Source organism: Aedes albopictus, chromosome 2, assembly GCF_035046485.1.
Source record: "Aedes albopictus strain Foshan chromosome 2, AalbF5, whole genome shotgun sequence".
Classification (NCBI taxonomy): domain Eukaryota; kingdom Metazoa; phylum Arthropoda; class Insecta; order Diptera; family Culicidae; genus Aedes; species Aedes albopictus.
The window spans coordinates 286,630,950-286,651,532 of NC_085137.1; the positions used below are offsets into that span (position 1 = coordinate 286,630,950).

Here is a 20,583-nt window from a genome sequence, read left to right on the forward strand (position 1 = left end):
TAAATAAATTACTACGAAGTTATCCGCAACAAAATCGAACATCCTAAAAACATATACATTCCGAACTGCCCCCACTCGCATTACTGCCCCATTTGACTTTTCATCACTTTTGAGTTAACGTTATGAATAGTCATCATTTTCGATGTACTTCCAAAAACAATAATAAAAATTATGAATTTTTATGTCAATATGTGAAAAAAATACCAAGTCATGAGCGTCCCATATCAAAAGTACCCGCATAACAGTCCCATCATGGATTTTTGTGTCACGTAACACAAAACTGAACAACTTTGTAGTGATTGTAATATTTTTTACAGTTATATATTCATGTGCAAAGCAATCTGTGAAAGTTTCGAGATGATCGAAATATTCTTCAAAGTTTGGCGATTTTTCAAAGTTTTATATGGAAACAAGTTTTCAAACTTCAAATGCTGTTTTCTCAATTCCTACTTTTTGCAAATGGGACTGTTATGCGAGTGGGGGCAGCGAAAGTCTTATGAAAAAAATCATAAGTTTATCGAAAACTCGTCTCATTGAAATGTTACGGCTTTGATGTAGATGATGCCCATCAACTTTGCCGAAGAAATCATAGCTTCTTCTCATCATTCCTACGTACGAGTTAATAATTAGGAGCGTGGAAATGGGCCATATAAGCCAAGTAAAGCCTGTATCCGCAATAATCGGGACACAGAAGTACGGCAGTAACTCTGTACTGAATCGATAAAAATCTGCCAAAAATTAACTGAGAACTCTTAAATGTATGTTTATTATGTGTGCAAAATTTCATAAAAATCGATGCATTACTTTTAACTGTGGAAGAGAATCAAACTGACGTGGTTTTTTAAATTTTGTACAACCATGACCAATTTTCATTCGCATAATAGGTGGTTCTTTTTCGTTACAATTCAAAGTTCTGTAAGGATAATTATGAAATTTTGTAAGCAGTTATGATACTTATAGAGACACTTTCTTGCAAAATTTCATCAACTTTTATCAATTGGATTGAAAGTTACTGCTGTTGATAGAGGTTAGTGTTAGTAAACATGTTTCATGTTTTTCATGTGCGATGTTTGCCCATTCATAACTTTTGAATGTATCTGCCAATTTCCATGAAATTTTCACAGAAGGTAGTTGATTATGTGTGTATTACGCCTGCAAAATTTGATGATTATTGGTATAGTACTTTCAACAATATAATCGAAACAATAAGGGGTGCTGACTAGTTGTTGTCTGAGGGGCTAAAATCACGATCAGCCCCTTTATATGTTTCGAACATAAAATTGTTGATAGTGCATCAATTTTTTTGAAATTTTGCCCATGCAGGTAAAGTAGATTGAGAGGTTTATGTTCAAAATTTCAGCCATTTCCTTTATCAAATTCAAAAGTTACAGCGCTGACAAGCTAAACCAGGGGCTGTACAAAATGCAATTTCACGCGTTCTGCTGTTTCATTGCTACAACAAAAAGTACTGCACCTATTCACATGAAATTTTGCAGGTGAAATGAACACATCTTAAGCTATAGGCAGGCCAAATTTGAGCAATTTTATTTGATCTATTTCAGAGTTACAGCTATATTTCTGCGTCCCGATTATTGCGGATACAGGCTTTAATGTCTTGCCTCAAGGTGCATTATGTGCAATGAACAGGCAGGAAATCCAGAGTTTCAGAATATCGATCACTAATTACTCTGTCTACCATAATTCAACAATAGAATCATGAGATTTTCCTGGCATCATTGGTAGAATTGATCTTTGTCTACATCCCGTTAATAAAAGCAACTTTCGTGGCTCACGAACGGAGCAGCCAAAGTATTTACCTCTATCGTACAAGAGCTTTTTCTACATACGTGTAGCGTGCGCGTAGAACAAACATTTTGCCCGTAATGCGGGAGGTGATACGAAAAGTAAGAAATCTGGATAACCACGCTAGAAAAAAACAAGACAATCAAGCAGATATTTTCGTCAAGCCAACGATTTCGATTCCAGGCGGCTAGGCGCGAATGAATCTGATATTTAAAATTCACGCAGACATTCATCGCCAAGGTTCTTCAAAGACATTCCACCAGGGATTTTTTGTGAAACTCCTTTAGAGATACTTCTCAGAATGCATCACAGTATTTTTCACAAGACTCCTTCCTTAGGGAGCATCCATTAATTACGTCACGCAAAATTTGCCCTTTTTCAACCCCCCCTCCCCCCTATGTCACACTTTTTGCATAAGAGCTCTGGAATTTTTGTATGGGTTGTCACACTTTACTGAACCCCCCCTTCCCCCTAAAAGCGTGACGTAATTTATGGACGTTCCCTTATTTGTACGGCATTTTACTTAGTATTCCTCTTTAGATTTATGTCAGAGGTCTACCCGGATTTCCATATCGCTTGGAGTTTCACTTGAATATTTCAGTATTACTTTCGGAGGTATTGCTCACAAAGTCCCTCGCGAGTTCCTCCTGAGTTTCCTCCAAGAGTTTTTCCCCAGGGTTTTGGGGGTTTTAGGATTTCCTCAAGGGTTTCTCCCAGGATATTTCTCAAAGATGTTGTCACGGAACATCTCTCGAAACTTTCTTCTGGGGTTTCTCTTGAATTATTTTCCATAATTCGTTCTGGGATTTGCTTAGGAATTCTTCCCTAGATTTCTCTCAGTTTTTGAACAGGATATATATCTGAGACTTTTCACTGAAGTTTCGCTCAGGATTTCTTCAGGGATTCTTCATGGATGTTCTGTTGGAGTTCCTCGCAGAAAATCTAAAGTAGTTTCTTTCGGGATATTTCTCAAAGGTTTTCACAAAATTTCTTTTTTCACTTCAAATTTCTTTCGATGTGTCTCCCGGAACTTCCTTGGGGTTTTGCTTGCGGGATGTCTCTCAGTGTTGTTCAGAACTTATTTGGGAATTTTAGACTTCTTACCGGGATCTTTAAGGAATGTTTTCTTGTAATATGTACAGATCGGACTCGATTATTCGGAGTCGGGTTCTGTAGCTTCTCAAACATATATCTCAGAAGTAGAATGTTGCAAAAATCTAAAATTTTGGCATTGTGTCGAGCCAAATTCGATTAGTAATCAGTCAAAATTTCAGCTTTATGCAGCATTCTGTTTGCCAGATATATGTTTGGGAAGCTTCAGAACCCCACTCCGGATAATCGAGTCTGACATGTACTGCCAGGAACAGCCTACGAAAAACCCATGTAAGAAGTTCCGAAAATATCGGAAGGAATCCTGGTGGAATATTGCAAAAACAGGTCTGAAAAAACTTGAAAAAAAAAATCCACGATGAACTCTGGAAACCTTTGAAATTTACAAAAAAACTACAGCAGAAATCCCGCGAGGAACTCTCAGAGAAATCCCGAGAAATTATTTGTGAGAAATTCCTGGAAAATTGATTTTAGATTCACCGACTGTTCAGAATATGGAGCTGTCTATTCTATAATATGGTGCTCGCACGGTACCTGAAATAACAGATTTTCTCCGGAGTTTACTAGTATCCATCGGAATAGTCAGAATTACCGGCTTATTGCATCATGATTGCCAGATTTTCATCGAAATCCCAACATTACTACAACACCAGTAGTATTCTCTGAGATTAAATACTCGCAACCTGTAGTAAATACTACTTTTATTCATACAGAATGCCGAGCGTGTTTTCGCGATTTCAACCACTGTGAACTCTACGAAAGGGTGGGGATGAAATCTAGAATCCAGCAGGACTTCCCTGCAGAGGTGACGTGGTGACGAATCCACAACCATGTAATAAACGATGGAATTTGACTTAAGCTTGACTTAGGACAAGACTAAAGCAAGATGTCCCACCCAGTCGTTCTCACAACTGAAGCTAAATTTCCTCGATTTGGACCTCTAAAAGCAAATTCACTGTCATATCCGGGTATTCGACTCTGATTGATGTACAAAACCAAATCAACAATTGACGAGAGGGCATCTGTCATAAATTAAGCAAAAGAAAACATGAAAATGTTTTTCTATAACGTACAAAATAAAATAAAAATCCAATGCGAGCGAAATGAAATAGGGTGCGGGCACCGATTTTGGCCAGTCTAAGGGAAATCATTTTTATAAAAATAACCAATAATCCTATGAAAACAACCAATGCGTCAAAAGAAAGGTTTCAATCTATATTTTGAAGGAAAAATGCAGAAATCATGCCAATACTTGATTTTTGTATTAAAAGTGGCACTGGCCAAAATAGAAGCTCTGCCACAGTTTTGGCCATATTCTTAAGTTTGGTTTCTATTTTGTTCAATCACGTATATTTCTTATGGGAGTGGCCAAATTAGAAGCACCCTGGCCAAAATAGATATATGAGAGCAGATTTTTTAAGGAAATATATTTTTTTCTTCCAGTTTTTAATCAAATGTGTGGTTTTCAGAGCTGTAATCATCATACTGTATTAGGATCTACTAGTAAAAAATAAATTTACGCCGATTTAGATCGCAACAGGCTCAATACCGCACTATGGCCAAAACTCCGAACTGGCCAAAACTGAAGCTTCTACCCTAGTATTGAATGATTCGAGATATAATCAAAATCATGAAGCGTAATGTATAATGCCTTTATCTAATCTCAAAACAAAAATCATTGCATGCACTCGAGCCAACCAGCAGTTCAGGATCAGAAGCATATTTAACGCATTACAATCAACAGTGTTTGCTGTAGAACCTTCAGATACAGATACAGACGAGACAAAGAGAGAGCATCAGCATCTATACTAACCTGCGTCGCGTTCCGATAGGAGACCCGTAGTTTTGTAAATGTCTTCACCTTTTCGACCGTAGATGGGTTCACTTCGTGTGGGTGCTGCATTCTGGTTGTTGTTAATCTGCTGCTCGAACATCGACGTTTTCTCTAAAACTGAACCGGTACATTTAAGGATATCTTTATCTGCGGTGGATTGGGATTGGTGGTTAGTGTTAGATTGACTTGTTTGGTTATTATCGAGGTCACTAGTAGTAGTGGACGCCGATGGGAGCTTATTGCTATCATTATTACTTTCGTTTCCACCAGCGACTAGAGATTCCGGGTTCGCAGTTCCATCGACGACGACCAAAAGGGGCCCACTTCCGTCACCGTTAGCCGTGCTCATACCACCACCACCACCGTTTTCATCAGCACTTATGTTGTTTGCACTGATTGTAGGAACAATCACCGAACTACTGCTGTAGATGGGCGTCTGTGGTGAACCAGTCTGAGGAGTGTTTTGAGGTGTTTGAGTGCTGCAGGCGGACACATCCGGTGAGCTGATTGCGTTGGTAGCACTCGAATCTGGCGATATGAGCGAAGACGCCGACGACAGCACCGGCGAATTTGGCTGCTGCTGTAGCTGTTGGTATCCCATCAGCTGGGGCTGCTGCACTGGAGTTTGTGCCGCCGACGACTGTGGCTGATTAGTTGCGTTTTGGTTATTATTGTTAGTATTCTTTGAGGCAGCCATCGATGCCAGTTCCGTCATATTGACGTAGGTGGGTTGTAATTGTGGGTGTTCTGTAAAGTTGGCGAATCGTGTGGTGTATGGTTAGTTGTTTTCGTAACACACCGCAATCGTTTTAAAGTTAGCAATAGCAGCAGAATTAGATAGAAAATGAGAAAGTGGTTGACAGGCTTACCTTTGGTAATGTGGGCAGGAATCGGTGAGGGACACTGTCGTGGAACGTTCGGATTGGAATTTTTGATGGAAGTTGTCGAAAGAGGCCTCTCGAGTGATGAGCATCGCTGTGAAAATATGATATTGAAATTAATTTTCTTGTAGCATTACGAAGCTTTAAATTGCTTTAAAGAGTCATTTTTGGGTATGATTAGAAGCTTTCAATGAGACGTTTAGGGCAGTTTTACGAGACTTTCAAGGGAGTTTCAGGGTATTTCAATGCGTACCTGGGAGATTTAGAGGGGTTGGAAGTGGTTACTGAAGGTTTAAAGATGATTTCTAGTAGGTTTTAAGGATGTTTTATAGGGATTATAAAAGTTTCAGAACGTTTCAGGGGGTTTCTGATGGGTTTTTTTGGGCCTTCGGAGTATTTAGGGGGCCTTCAAAGAAGTTTTTAGGATGGGTTTAAAGGTTTTCAAAGCACTTCAGCGGATTTCAGTTGGTATCAGAACGCATTCAAGATTGTTGCAAAGCGTTTCCAGGCGATGCTATTCTGGCGGTTTGGTGGGGTTTCTGACTTTCTGAGCAGGGATGCCAGAAGATTTTTTTTCGAAAAATCTGTATTACTCTTTTAAAAAATCTGTATCACATACAACATTTTGATAGAAAATCTGCATCCCATACAAAAATAAAATAGCCCCTCCAGCTTAAAAATATGTATTTCGTATAAAGTAAAATCTGTACGGAAACTCAAAAATCTATATAATACAGGAAAATCTGTATATGGCATCCCTCTTTCTGAGGGGCGTCAGGAAGTTGTATAGGCTTTCAGAGATGTTTCAGAATGGTAGCAGGATAAAACAGGAGGTTTAAAAGGGGTTTGAAAGCGAATTTTAGGATTTCAGGGAGCTTTCCAGAAGAGAGCATCAATTTTTTGGTTTCGTGGCATTTCAGAGGATTTACGGGGAAAATGGCAGCCTATGTAATTTTAAACGTTATTCGTAATACACCTAGAGGCCACCAGTTACACAGGTAACACGCGTTATTAAAAAAAAACATCGTAAAATTATTCGCGTTATTTAAAAAAAAACGTATAAAAACCGGGAAAAAAATACACGCGCAAAATAGTCAGGTCCACATCTACCGTGACTTTTTATGACGTTTTTTAATTACCGCGGTTTTTCGACGTTTTTTGAAATAACGCGGGTTTTTAGGCTTTTTTTAACCGATACCATTACCGTCGTACAAAAAAACCTTCAGTGTATTGGGCCTGATTGATTTTTATTGCGAATTTGTAACATAGCGTAATTAATACCTTCTTTCTTTTGCTTCACAAGTAAATCGAATAATTTATTTGCGAAAACATTTGGATGAACAACTCGACTGATCCACGCAACAACGCATGAATGTTAAAAAGTCATAAAAACTGACAAATTAATGTATGAAACTTTCTTCTCAAACGGACACGCCATGGATGACACCGCATCGTCAGCCGTCGGTTTATGAACAATAAATTTCCACAGTAACGGAAACTTATTACCCAGGAGGAGACAGGCTACATGCGTATATAAATCAATAAATCATAATCCACTTGGTTTCATATGGCAGACGCAGACATGGTAATATACTTACGACTGGAAGTGGTGGCCGGCACGATATGTTGGCAGGAGATTTTTGGTTTTCCGATATCGTTTCGGGATTCTGGAAGGTGTAGACTGTTAGTGCCGGACGCTGATGACCTTTCTCGTACGCTGACGATATTGTGTGGGGACGATCGGCAGCGCTGGTACCATCTTGCGTATGCGGTGGCCACGTAGATACTGCGTGTGATTGACTAGCGAGTGTAGATGCCTTGAATTGATAAGCCGGTAAAAGTGTAAGAATCAGTTCTCGAGCAGATAAATTCGATTGAGCCAACAATCAATATAGAAATCAGGTCTAAAAGCAAACTAGATAACAAAAAACTAAATTAACCTGTGAAGTTAAGGCTGGCGAAGAACAAAATCCGCTATCACTAGATTCACCTGGTTTCAAACGTATCGCCGGAGAGTACTATAAAACAAAAGATAAACAATTAAACATAAACAAAATATATAACCTAAACTAGGGGAAAAAACGCATTAAAATAAACAAGTTGCTTTAAGTAAAAGTACACCAAAGAATCCCATGCGCGCGTATTTCACAACAAGCATTCGATCAGAGCTCTGTACATCAAATCATACCTGTGATAGGGATCTTTGGAATTGATGACCTGGGGAGCCACTACTGCTGCTGTTGATTGAACTGATTGAACACACAGAGCTTTTCCGAGACCCTAACGAATTCGAGCAAGCTCCCTGAGAGTTCGATCCACCCGGCGAGTCCGGGTACAGATTGATGTTCGTTTTCGACTCAAGAATCAACTCCTCGGAAGCTTGAGGTAGGACGGCGGGGTCCTTCGTGACTACTGCTATTATTTGCATCGCTTCCTACAAAGTTGTAAGTTGAAAAATTGACACACAATAATGTTCCAAAAACCTACTTGCAGGTGACTTAGTTCGGACATCACTTCACACTCTTCGTGTACCACAGGCTGGAGCATATTTACAAAGGTGCAATAACGTGACCGCTCTTCGACCATGATGGAGCGGAGCGATTTCCGCTCGACCTCCTCGAGCTCACTGCGCCGCAGGGTCACGTCCTGCATGGAAGACTCCACCAGAATGTGCAAATTATCGGTTTGACCCTTCTTGGCTTTCTTCTGTAATCGCAGCGTATCGCTGGAGCGTTTTTTCAGCTCGGTCCGGCAGCGTTTGTATTCTTTGGCATGATCTTTATCTATGATGGCTACCTGTTTCTTCCAGTCTTCCAGTTTCTCCTGCAGCGGCACAATCAGACAGTCCATAATTGCGGCGGTGAAGGTTTTCATCCGCGTCTCGACTGCCTTATGCCGCAAGCATACCCGTGTCAGTGCGGTACCAATTTCCTTTGTGGCACCTGAAAGTAGAAACGAGATTCGCGTTGAAATTTATGAGTGAAGAGCTTTGGAGAAAATTAAATTCGACGTAACCAATCAATACGATTATATGTAGTTAAAGTTTTAAATGATGCCACCATGACCAGAATTAGATTTTAAACCTTAATAAAATCAGATATATATTCACGTTCTCCTTTTTGTATGGAAGATTTTGCAAACAAGATTTTGCTAAAAATTGTCTTGATGACAGATTTTCGTGAGAATTCCAAATGTTTGTAGAGCTGCTCATAATTGCATATCGATAACATTCTATTAAATTAGACAATGAAGAAAATGAAGCTCGAAATTGAAACTTTCGACAGTATGTTCAAAATAAAGCGTTTGGCAATGAAATCATCTACAGTACGCTAAACCAAAAACCAAAAAATAAATTAGACCTGAATTTGATTGACGATTTGGATTTGATTTTAATTTGGTGAGAATCCCCAGGATTAACTCAATACTAGTTAAAAAATTCAAGTGAATGCAGTTAGGGGCAGCCTAATTTTGCTAACATAGTAAATTATGTAATAGGCTTGTTAAGCGATGTTGAGATATTCTAAATCTGCACGCAGAACTGAGTCGAAATCCAAATTTTCATGAACTTTGATGCAATTTGAAGTTTGTATGGGAGGATTTTTTTAAATCACCCCTCGTCGGATTTTGTACTGGGTAGAGCGTCAAGCGGCTCAATTGTGAATCGCATACCTCCCAAAACAAAACAAAACAACAATCCACAAAATGCCAAGCAAGTCATTGAAAGAAAAAGCTAGAGGAGCGAAGGAACGCCAAAGCCGCGATAGAGCGAGCGAAAACACTGGGAGCCAAAGCCCGTCAGCGCTATTCGGCTCTCGAGAAGGAAGTGAAACGCTCATGTAGACGGGACAAAAGATCGTGGGCGGCGGACCTGTCGTGATGGTTAAGGCTCAAATAACCATCATTCAGTCATCAACAATCATCAATTTTTCAAAAGCAGTTTTCTTCCTTCTTCCAAAACAGTAATTGAAAATTATTTCACTGTTATCCAGATGGTGGCCAGAGTGCTGTGATAATATTTTATTACCATTGATTGAAATTGCACCGAGAAAACTGCTTTTGAGTTTTTGCTAAACGATGATGATTTGTTTCCTCTTAAAGCACATGACTGTCATGCCGAAGGCCTGGGATCGAATCCCACTCCCGATAAAAATGTGAGTCTCCTTCGGAATGGAAGTAAAACGTGCGGATCTCAAGATGAGCTAGCCCCAGGTTGAAAATCTCGCTAATAAAGATAAAAAAAACTATGGCTTGGTGCCACCCGATGAACTGGATAGTAAAATTGGGTTTATCATTTAATCTTGGTTTCAGAGTAAATATCATTGTCAATAATCAGAGTTTTTTAAGAGGAAACAAACTATCATCTGTGTTGAAAAACTCAAAGGCAGTTTTTTCGTCCAATTTTCAACCAATGGTATCTAATAAAAAAATATCACTACACTCTATCAAGATAACAGTGAAATAAATTTCATTAGTGTTTTTTTTTTAAATTGAGCTACTGCTTTTGAATAGTTGATGATTGCATGATGGTTATTTGAGCCTTAACTTCTACATTTTTTTTTATTTTTCAATCACTTAACCTAATTTGCAGCTCTTTTGTCCACTAGGGCACTGCATGAGCGATTCCAATTGGAAGCTGTACTTACAATTTGTACAGCGCCTAAATGTTCTGTTCTAATTCTACTATATCCAACTGGTTGCCGTTGCGCTGCTTTCACTGTCTACCCTATCATGATAGAATGATTAGCACGAGGAAGCTGATGTGTGGCTGTTGGTTGTTCCTGTTTCCAGTCCGATTGGGGGTCCATTATGAGTTGCCGTTCGCCGTTGTCCAAGTATCCGGGTCCATTTGAGCCATTGGCTCAGAAGGGGGTCAGTGTCAGCTGACGAAGAGCAACTGACGAAAGTGCCGGGGCTGGGATCGAACCTATGACCATCTGCTTATGAAGCAAACGTGTAGCCACCACGCCACGGGCCCCGGCAGCTTCTACATTGTAAGCATATATTGAAGTGAGTGTAGTCATACTGCAGATTTATAAAGAAATCTGGTAATACATTCGAATCCTGTTATCTACACACTTAAAAAATTGCACCGAACTCGGTTGAATTTCAACCTGAATTTCAATCTGTCAAACTTACCGATAAAACTCGGTAGTAAGAACCTTAATGAATATTTCTAACCGAACTTCGATTTAATAAAATTTTACCGAATGCTGCCAAAGAAAAAGAACAATTCGTTTGATGCGAATCTTTTCGCATCCGCTTCCAGCTCAAATAATAAATTCAGATTCCGGAATAAAGATAATTCTGCGGTGATTCTGTGTTGATGCATTTTTTAACAAAACCTATGTATTGAGTGAGCTATTGCTAAATGTATATATTTCATTAAATTGATTCTTTGGAATTAAGAAGATCAAAGATTGTTCGATAACGAAATCGTCATGTGTTTCCAAATCCCAAATGCGAATTCTAAACCATTCATCAAACACAAACCAAGCCCGTGCCGAACGAATCATCGCACAAAGCAACAAGTAAAAAGCGTCTACACTAGCTGTGTGAATCTCGTCCACGCATCGCAGTGTACTACAGAAGCCCATTCAATTGTTCATTCCATCCGTCTCGACGAAGCGCTAACAGCCAGTCGGTATTCTTCTTGCTGCAATAGGCAGCGCAATGATAGCAGCCCAGCGCACTGTTTGCTTGTTCTGCTTTGCGCCTTTCATGCAAAGCAGTGCGCACGTCACCACTAGCAATAGTATTTGTCCGTACTCGCTTGCATGTATAAAAGCAGCAAGCTCAACTCTGTTTGTATAGTCATAGCAATAGTCGTCTCCCCAGCAGGCACGCTGCCTGTTTGGGGAAGAGCAATAAAATTCTAATAGTTTGAACTGAACCTGTATTTATCATCGCCGTTGTCGTCGTCGTCCAATGGATCATTTGTCGGCGACACAAATGAAAAAAGACAAACAACAAACTTCTGAACATTTTTGTAGGCCGAATATGGTAAGAAACCTTGATCCAATTCCATTTGGATGTATGCCTTGACCACTGTTGATACCCAACATACGGTGGAATCGGACGAGTCTTCCAAAAAACGGTCCTCTGTAGCTCGATACTGCCGATCTGACATTAATGGATATGTTGTCCGTTAACAGTAAATGCACGCAAGGAATCTTTATTTTATGTAAAATTCATATTAGATTTATTTCTCACATTTTTACACTGGATCCAGTTGTTCGATAATTGCGCTGCAAATTTTGCACTCCAACAGACGCTCCGAACTCAAAATAGCTGGCCACAAAAATGAAAACCGGGTGTTCGGTAAAAATTTCCGACGTGGAGTTCAACAGCTGTCAAACGTCATTTATTAGCGATCTTCGGTATAACATACCGAGTTTTCTCGGTTTTCGCGTACCGAATTCGTATATTTTGCTGTCTTACTGAACTATTCGGTTCATATGGTATTATAATCTGTCAAATATGTTAACTGAAACCGATTGTTCGTTTACGTATCAAAACATAAGGCAAAAACCACACAATTCTACCGATTTTTTCGGTTTATCTGTAGAAACCGATATGACTCGGTAAGAAATCAAACCGATTTCGGTAACAAACTTTAAGAAGTTGTTGATAACTCTTAATTGCACGTATCTTTACTCTTTCAATAATAGTTATTCTGTAATTGCAGTTTGTATGAAATTGAAACAGAAAATATTTTTATCCCCCAACAAAGTGAAGTTAATAACTTGGTCTCCAATCTACTATGTTACGGTGGACTTGGAAATACTAGAAAGCCAATCAATTATAATATAGTGTAACCAGCCTTTTCCTGGTATGATTTGATATTACAGTTATTAAGTTAGCAAGTTTATCACCAATAAACTACACTACGATGCGTTTGAAATAACAGTATTTGATAAACACGAGAAATCTTTATTGCAAGACTTTGCAGTTTGGTAGCTGAACATCTTTGTATGAATCGTTAAAACTGAAAGACAGTCTATCAAACATTATATTTTTCGGAAGGTTACTAGTTGGACGCTGAACAGCGTTGAAGTCATTCATTCATGCATTCATTTATTCATATATTATATATTTGTTTACAATATCACATGCTTACTACAACTATATATGTACATATTTTCAATATCTAGTGCACCATCCAGTGAGAAGATAGCCTCCTTCAAGTGCTATTCATATTCTAGTGCGATAGTTTGATGTTAACATTAACATCTTCTTACAAAAGTTCATATTAAAATTCACTGCTTCAGTAACAATTCATTTATATGAGATAGTATACTCCATTTGTGTGGTAATTTACGGAGAATTGAGTTTATAATGTGATTCGTACAGATAGTTTGTTATGTAACTAACAGAGAAAGTGCTCAATTTGTCGCTTGAAGTGTAGTCTTAATTGATTTTGGAAAGAGAGACGAACCAGCCAAGGGCTGAAAGTCTCTCTAATAAAGACAAATCAATCAATCAATGATTTTGGAAAGTATGACAGATATTACATCTTTTAATAAAAGTGAAGTAGTTCATTATATAATTTACTTCCGATGAATGTTATCTTTTTTCTACCAAACTCTGTTCGAGCTAATTGTGATGTAACAGTTGGTTTTTAGAAATTTTGTGCAATTGAAGCAAAATTTGAATTTCGTAAAGAGCTTTTAAAGGTAAAACTGATTCAGGACATTCAGTGTACAGTTGCTTTGAGGGGTACAATATGGATTTTTGAAAACTGTTTTCAGACATCTATTTTGAATGACCTGTAATTCCTTTAACCTTCCGGCGATCGCGCGGTTGGCCGTCACTGCCAGCACTACGCTATTACTGAGTACAAAAAGCGAGATTTTTTCAGCATGTTGTACAAAATACAACAGCGCGATCGCTCGAAGGGTCAATTGGATTTGTTTGCTGTACCCCGGGGCTTAGAAAGAACATAAAGCAATTCTTCTGAGCAGTTACGTCGTGAAATTTCATAGCATGCCTGGTTTCAGAATCTCTGCCTGTTAAGGAGGTTACCCCAGACATTGAAACATTGTAATTTTCAAAGTGTGTATGATAGAATACACCTCCAGCAAGCTTTAATACAAGCAGATGGAGGTGATCATTGCGATACACAAACGTGAGAGTGTTTTGAGTTATCAAATAGTATCAAAAAATATCATATAATCCTTAATAATCTTCACAACATGTGCATTTCTTTGCGTTAGTAGACCAATACTCATAAAAAATGTTCGAAAAAGTACAATCCTGTATGTCTGCAAGCTGAAGTATTGTTGTATTGTAGATTATTAGCATTCATTCTTGCTTACAGATAGCTACTGCATCTTAGGGAAAATTTTACCTATTATATTAACCATGAAAAATAAACTCGCCCCATATCACCCTAAAATTGATAAAACTCATGTCAAAATAAATTTCACATGTCAAAAACATCACAACAGCATAAACCAAGAAGCAAAAGGTGTGAAAATATGGCGAAGTTTCAGAATTAATAGCTAAGTGGATCTTTTTTTCTGTCATACCCAATTTTTCAACAATTTTCCCAATTTCATCAGAAATCATTATATTCCTCAAAAACCAACATATTTTCAACGCAGATTACTAAAACAATGTAAAATGGATGTAGTGCATCCATTAATTTTATCCTTTTTGCATGTATTTTCACTAGAAACTGTAATCACTTTATGGTGGATCTTTTTTTGTGCCGGTCACTGTAAATCAACAAATAAAAATAACATTGGAAGAACAATTTGAAGTCTACCGGCGCTAAAAATTGGAACCTATAATATAATCATATAAATCTGTCATACTACATTTGAAAGCAGTCGGTTTGGAACCATTGGAGGTACAATTAAGTGTTATAAAGGTTACATTACACAAAATAAAATGAAATACCTTAACTTAATTGCTTTACACCTTGTGATCATCGTCATGAATATTCCAACGAAGAGAAAATGTAGCTACACTAAAAGTACTGCAAACCTAAAACTATTTGAAACGTCATTGGGCTATAGGGCCATCCGGCCTGCCTAATGTTCATTCAGCCTTATGACCTTCGACCTAATCACCTTCACCTGGACACTCTGTAGACGAGTGCATGATCTTTCGTTCACGAAATTCCGTGCACTTCAAGACACACTCCAAGTTACTTCGTAATACGGTACCATCAACAAAATGATTTCTATCGCCCATACCCGACCACAAATTGACGAATGCATAGATACATCAAGTAGATAACATCTACCAACTGCAGACGACCAACATGGTGAAAGTTCTTGGCCCCGTTGGCATGCATAAAATGCGCGGATACATTGTTATTAATAAATCATTGGAATCATGGCTAGCAGCGCCGTCACGATTATTATTAGTTTTGTGTTTCTATTACCTATCATGCACCAGACAGACACAGTGAGTAGATTGTTATACGAAGCCACCAGCACCATAACCGTCCAAAGACGAACGGCGCGGCGGCGGGATCAGTGGACCATGATATGGGTGACGACAAAGGCATCCCCCCATATCAACTTTTGCCGCCACTACTGATTGCTGCCGACTTTAAATGAACCTTTATACACACGATGAGAAATCCGTGGTTCGACTTCAACGAAGCCGCTCTAATTGCATAGGGCAGTCGCTACTGCCTTCCTCACCGACTGATACCAGCGTGATTATTTATGTTGTTGGTCATGGCTAATCTTCCGATCAATGAGCCCTATCTGGTCCGTGATTGAGTTGTATCAATGAATAAATTAATTTTGACAACCAATGATCGAATTTAATTTTGGACTGCAGCTAATGGTGCAAACGCGTAGGTAGACTTTGTTATCATTTTATTGAAGGCGCCAGCTCGGTTACATAAGCATGTTTCGATCACAGTAGAACGATAAGAGCAACTCCAATGCTAATCTTGTCATGTTTTACAACAAACAACATTTTATAAAACTAAAAAATTACGCTGAAAAATAAAAGTTTGCATCTAGCTCAAGAGAAAGCCGAGTTACTACTATAAAGAGCTCATTCGGGAGCAGTCTGAACAGTAGCCCTAAAATAGCAGCACCAGCTGGGAAACGAACTTGTTTGTTTGATATTCAAATTAAGCCACCAAATGGTTTTATGACATCGGAATTAGATTGGTTTCGTTTTGTCTGGTCGTGTCACTCAGTTGGCTATGCTAATCATAAATTTACGATAGGGAGCTTATAAAATGTCCAACCGATTTTTACGAATGAAAGCGTGACTATCTTTGTCACACCATCAGAGACTTTCTTCTTTCGTTCGTCCAAGAGCTTACAAAGTTTGTCCTCTTATTGGCATAACGTTCTCTCCGGAACTAAGCCTGCTCCTCAGCTTCTATGAGCACTTCCACAGTTATTACCTGAGAGCTTCCTCTGCCAATGACTATTTTGCATGTGTATAGCGTGTGACAGGTTAGAAGATACTCTTATAAAATAATACAAAAATAAGAAACAAAACAAACATAACTTTAATTATTATTTTGTGGATCTAAATTTATATCGGATCATTCAACTAAACGGTATGAACGGAGCTAAGATTTTCCTAAAAGTAATTGGAATTTGGAGAGATTACAATCATACATAAATCAATAAAAAAAATAAGATATCATAAATGACAAGCACAAACTTCATAAATAAGGATTATGATTCCATAAACATTCATCATGATTCTGGAACATATGCGGCATGATATCATCACTAAGTTTTCCACATTTCACCTATCAAACCGAAATCATAAATGACAAGTACCGTCTACCTGCGTTGGCTTGGCCGCCTAGTAGGGACCTGATTTTTCAGCCTTTTTTAAACAAGAAAAATCAAAGTGTGTTTTACTCAGCATTGCCATTTTAGAATCAGTAGTGTTCAGTTGATGTATGTTGATTCCATGTACACCGTGTCCAATAAGTTCTCATACAAAATACAAATTTAGAAAATATAATTTTATTTCACATCTGTGATTTATATTTTCAAGATGAATGCATGTATGGAAGGGCCACCTATTACAGATTAAATAAAGCATACGGTTTAGAAAAACAATATTTTCTATTTGTTTTTATAAGCCTAGCATTACACTTCCGTTTTCTGAAATCCGTTCGCTCCGGCACGCAAGAAAAATATTCGATAAGTTTTCCATTCTACGGTAGCTAGGTAGAGCCCATAAGGTAAAATTTTGAGTTTTTATCCCAAGTATTGTACCAAAAGGATATACTAAAGCTGAAACAATACAAATTTTCTAGTAAACTTCACTTGAGCTGATTTCCTTGAAAATTATCGTTATATTGAAGATAAACATCACAAAACGTAAATTTTGGACAAAATTTATCACAATAGGGCTGCAAGTACGTTGTAGAAGCGAGAATGTTGTGAATCAACAAGATAAGATATAGCTATGCTTGTTTAACACAACATATCTAATTAAAACAAGTAAATGGACATTTTTGTTTGATTCACGTTTTATTTTGCACAAAATAAAATGGCTTCGTACTCCACCAATATAGAGTCTCATATTTTTTCTCTTTTGGTCATAGTTTCTACTAGCAATGGTGAGGACAGGCACCTAATTTGTTTCAACTTTTAACTACAACTCGTTAAAATATAACGAAATACCAAAAAAATGGCGTGCGTGCCAGCTGAAATGGACTTGAGACACATAAGCGATCAGCAGAGAAGAATAAAGGACACTTAATTCCAAAACATTTACTGCATTTGATCAGTGTTAGTTTGTCTTTCAATAAATATATTTGATTTGATAATCCTAATTACAGATGTAAAATGAATTCAATTTGGTTTTGTATGAGAACTTATTGGACACGGTGTATAAATTACGTTATAAGCATGTCTCGCGTAACTTTTGAAAACGGCCAAATTTTCATATTTTTTTATGAAAAATAGTCTACGATGCTGAAGTGATCAAAATTTGGTCTTCGTAGTTTATAACGGCCCCTTGCTGGAATTGTTACAAAAAATTAAGCTGAGGTTTATGCGATAGGTTTCCTGCTAGTGTTGCTGCCGGTACTCTTTCTGGAATTCCTGCAATATACCTATTGAAAGTCCTTCCGGAGTTCGTGATGCATAATGAAATAGGACATCACAATTGGGCATATACATTTAATACACATAAATTTGGCCCGGTTACCCTAAAGCCTGCGCACTTTAGAATCGGTACACTTACAACCAGCTGCAGATTAAAAACGGTTTGACCAAGAAAAAAATGTTGTAAGAAGCAAATGAAGCATATCTATTGTATTTTGAAGGAATAATATAAAATTTGCAAGTTTCATTTCTATAAGATAAACTTTTGATCTGATTGTGTAATTCATGCTATTTTCTTCTGCACAAACCAATTATCGTCGTTACTTGCAAATTTCACAGCATACGGGCTGGTATTTCCACAAGAAACAAACTTCTATTCATCAAAGATATGTCCAAAACAAGTTACGACATTGAACTCTTGACAAATATGGTTTACAAGATCATACATACATTTATTTGTTCAACATCATAAAGACAAGACATAATCAACAATAGTACGCCACAATACTCGGTTTGTGGCTGCCGCTCTCCATCCTCGGTCGCGCCCAATGCTCGCCAAGTCACACTACACCTGGTCCGCCCATCGTGTTCTCTGCGCTCCACGCCTTCTTGTGCCAACCGGATCCGTTGCAAACACCAGCTTTGCAGGGTTGTTATTCGGCATTCTTGCAACATGCCCTGCCCAACGTATCCTTCCGGCTTTGGCCATCTTCTGGATGCTGGGTTCGCCCCAAAGTGCAGCGAGCTCGTGGTTCATCCTTCTCCGCCACACACCGTTCTCCTGCACACCGCCGAAGATCGTTCTTAGCACGCGTCGCTCGAAAACTCCGAGTGCTTGCAGGTCCTCCTCGAGCATGGTCCATGTCTCGTGCCCGTAGAGGATCACCGGTCTTATTAGCGTTTTGTGCATGGTGCATTTGGTGCGTGGGTGAATTTTTTCGACCGCAGTTTCTTCTGGAGCCCGTAGTAGGCCCGACTTCCGCTGATGATGCGCCTCCGAATTTCTCGGCTCACGTTGTTGTCAGCCGTTAGTAAGGATCCGAGGTAGACGAATTCCTCCACCCCCTCGAAAGTATCCCCGTCTATCGTAACATTACTACCCAGACGGATCCGGTCGTTGTCGGTTCCGCCTACCAGCATGTACTTTGTTTTTGAGGCATTCACCACCAGTCCGACCTTTGCTGCTTCGCGTTTCAGGCGGGTGTACAGTTCTGCCACCGTTCCAAATGTTCTAGCGATAATGTCCATGTCGTCCGCAAAGCACACAAATTGACCGGATTTTGTGAAAATCGCTCCCCGGCTGTTGAGCCCGGCTCGTCGCATCACACCTTCCAGCGCGATGTTGAAGAGTAGACATGAGAGTCCGTCACCTTGTCGCAGTCCCCGGCGAGATACGAATGAACTGGATAGTTCACCCGAAACCCTTACGCAGATTTGCACACCGTCCATCGTTGCTTTAATCAGTCTAGTCAGCTTCCCAGGAAAGCCGTTTTCGTCCATGATTCTCCATAGCTCTGCGCGGTCGATACTATCGTATGCCGCTTTGAAGTCGATGAACAGGTGGTGCGTTGGGACCTGGTATTCACGGCATTTCTGGAGGATTTGCCGTACGGTAAAGATCTGGTCCGTTGTCGACCGGCCGTCGATGAAGCCGGCTTGATAACTTCCCACGAACTCATTTGTTTTAGGTGACAGACAACGGAAGATGATCTGGGATAGCACTTTGTAGGCGGCATTCAAAATAGTGATCGCCCTGAAGTTCTCACATTCCAAATGGTCGCCTTTCTTGTGAATGGGGCAGATTACCCCTTCCTTCCACTCCTCCAGTAGCTGTTCGGTTTCCCAGATCCTGACTATCAGCCGATGCAGACAGGTGGCCAACTTTTCTGGGCCCATCTTGATGAGTTCAGCTGCGATACCATCCTTACCAGCTGCTTTGTTGGTTTTGAGCAGGTGAATGGCATCCTTAACTTCCCTCAGCGTCGGAGTTGGTTCATTTCCGTCCTCCGCTGCACTGGCGTCGTCGTTCCTTCCGTTGCCGTGGGCTCCCGTGCCTACGTTCTCCACGCCGTTCAGGTGCTGATCGAAGTGCTGCTTCCACCTTTCGATCACCTCACGTCCGTCCGTCAAGAGGCCTCCGTCTTTATCCCTGCATATTTCGGCTCGCGGCACGAAGCCGTTGCGGGATGCGTTGAGCTTCTGAAAACTTCCGTGTTTCTTGGGAACGGCACAGCAGTTCCATTTCTTCACACTACGCTTCTTCCAGGCGGCGCTTTTTCTCCTCCAAAACCGTGCTGCACTCTTCGTCGAACCATTCGTTCCGTCGATTCCGTTCCACGTACCCGATGGTGCTCTCGGCTGCGTCGTCGATGGCTGCTTTCACTGTACTCCAGCAGTCCTCTAGAGGGGCCTCATCGAGCTCGCCCTCGTCTGGCAACGCGGCTTCGAGATTCTGCGCGTATGCTGAGGCGACTTCCGGTTGCTTCAGTCGCTCTAGGTTGTACCGTGGCGGTCGCCGGTACCGTACATTCACAGACAAACAGACGTAACACTCTTCAAAACAGCTTGGCACATGCATTAAACGATCAATTCAAATTTCATTTGACTTGCGCGATCCTTCCACCAGAGGCGCTAGTGCTCGGTCGCTTTGACGTTTGCCAGTGTACACGTTGCTGAAAGATGCAAACGAAAACTACAGGCGATTTGTGTAATAGTGTGTGTGTTAGTAAACGTCATATCGAAATCCATCATGGCCGACAGTGTCTCGCGCGGTTATACCAACAGGTGGCAGTGTGCTCATGAAAAAGACACCGGGCAAAAGTTTTTGATGAATTTCCTTTAAGAGTTACGTCTGTTTGTCTGTGGTACATTGTTGATGAAGGAGAGTTTTGGGCGCAGTTTG

At 39.7% G+C, this 20,583-nt stretch overlaps 1 protein-coding gene across 1 annotated transcript in view; it reads right to left on the reverse strand.

The window, feature by feature from the left end:
* Positions 1-20,583, reverse strand: part of LOC109411142 (uncharacterized protein DDB_G0283357) — a gene marked incomplete at its 5' end in the record, with an annotated part of 86,464 nt that overhangs the window by 28,588 nt on the left and 37,293 nt on the right. The window contains 7 exons of the mRNA XM_062848255.1: positions 4,727-4,894; positions 5,003-5,494; positions 5,617-5,722; positions 7,227-7,445; positions 7,569-7,646; positions 7,817-8,062; positions 8,116-8,570. Coding sequence (XP_062704239.1) covers positions 4,727-4,894; positions 5,003-5,494; positions 5,617-5,722; positions 7,227-7,445; positions 7,569-7,646; positions 7,817-8,062; positions 8,116-8,570 — 1,764 coding nt within the window. The remainder of the gene's footprint in view (positions 1-4,726; positions 4,895-5,002; positions 5,495-5,616; positions 5,723-7,226; positions 7,446-7,568; positions 7,647-7,816; positions 8,063-8,115; positions 8,571-20,583) is intronic.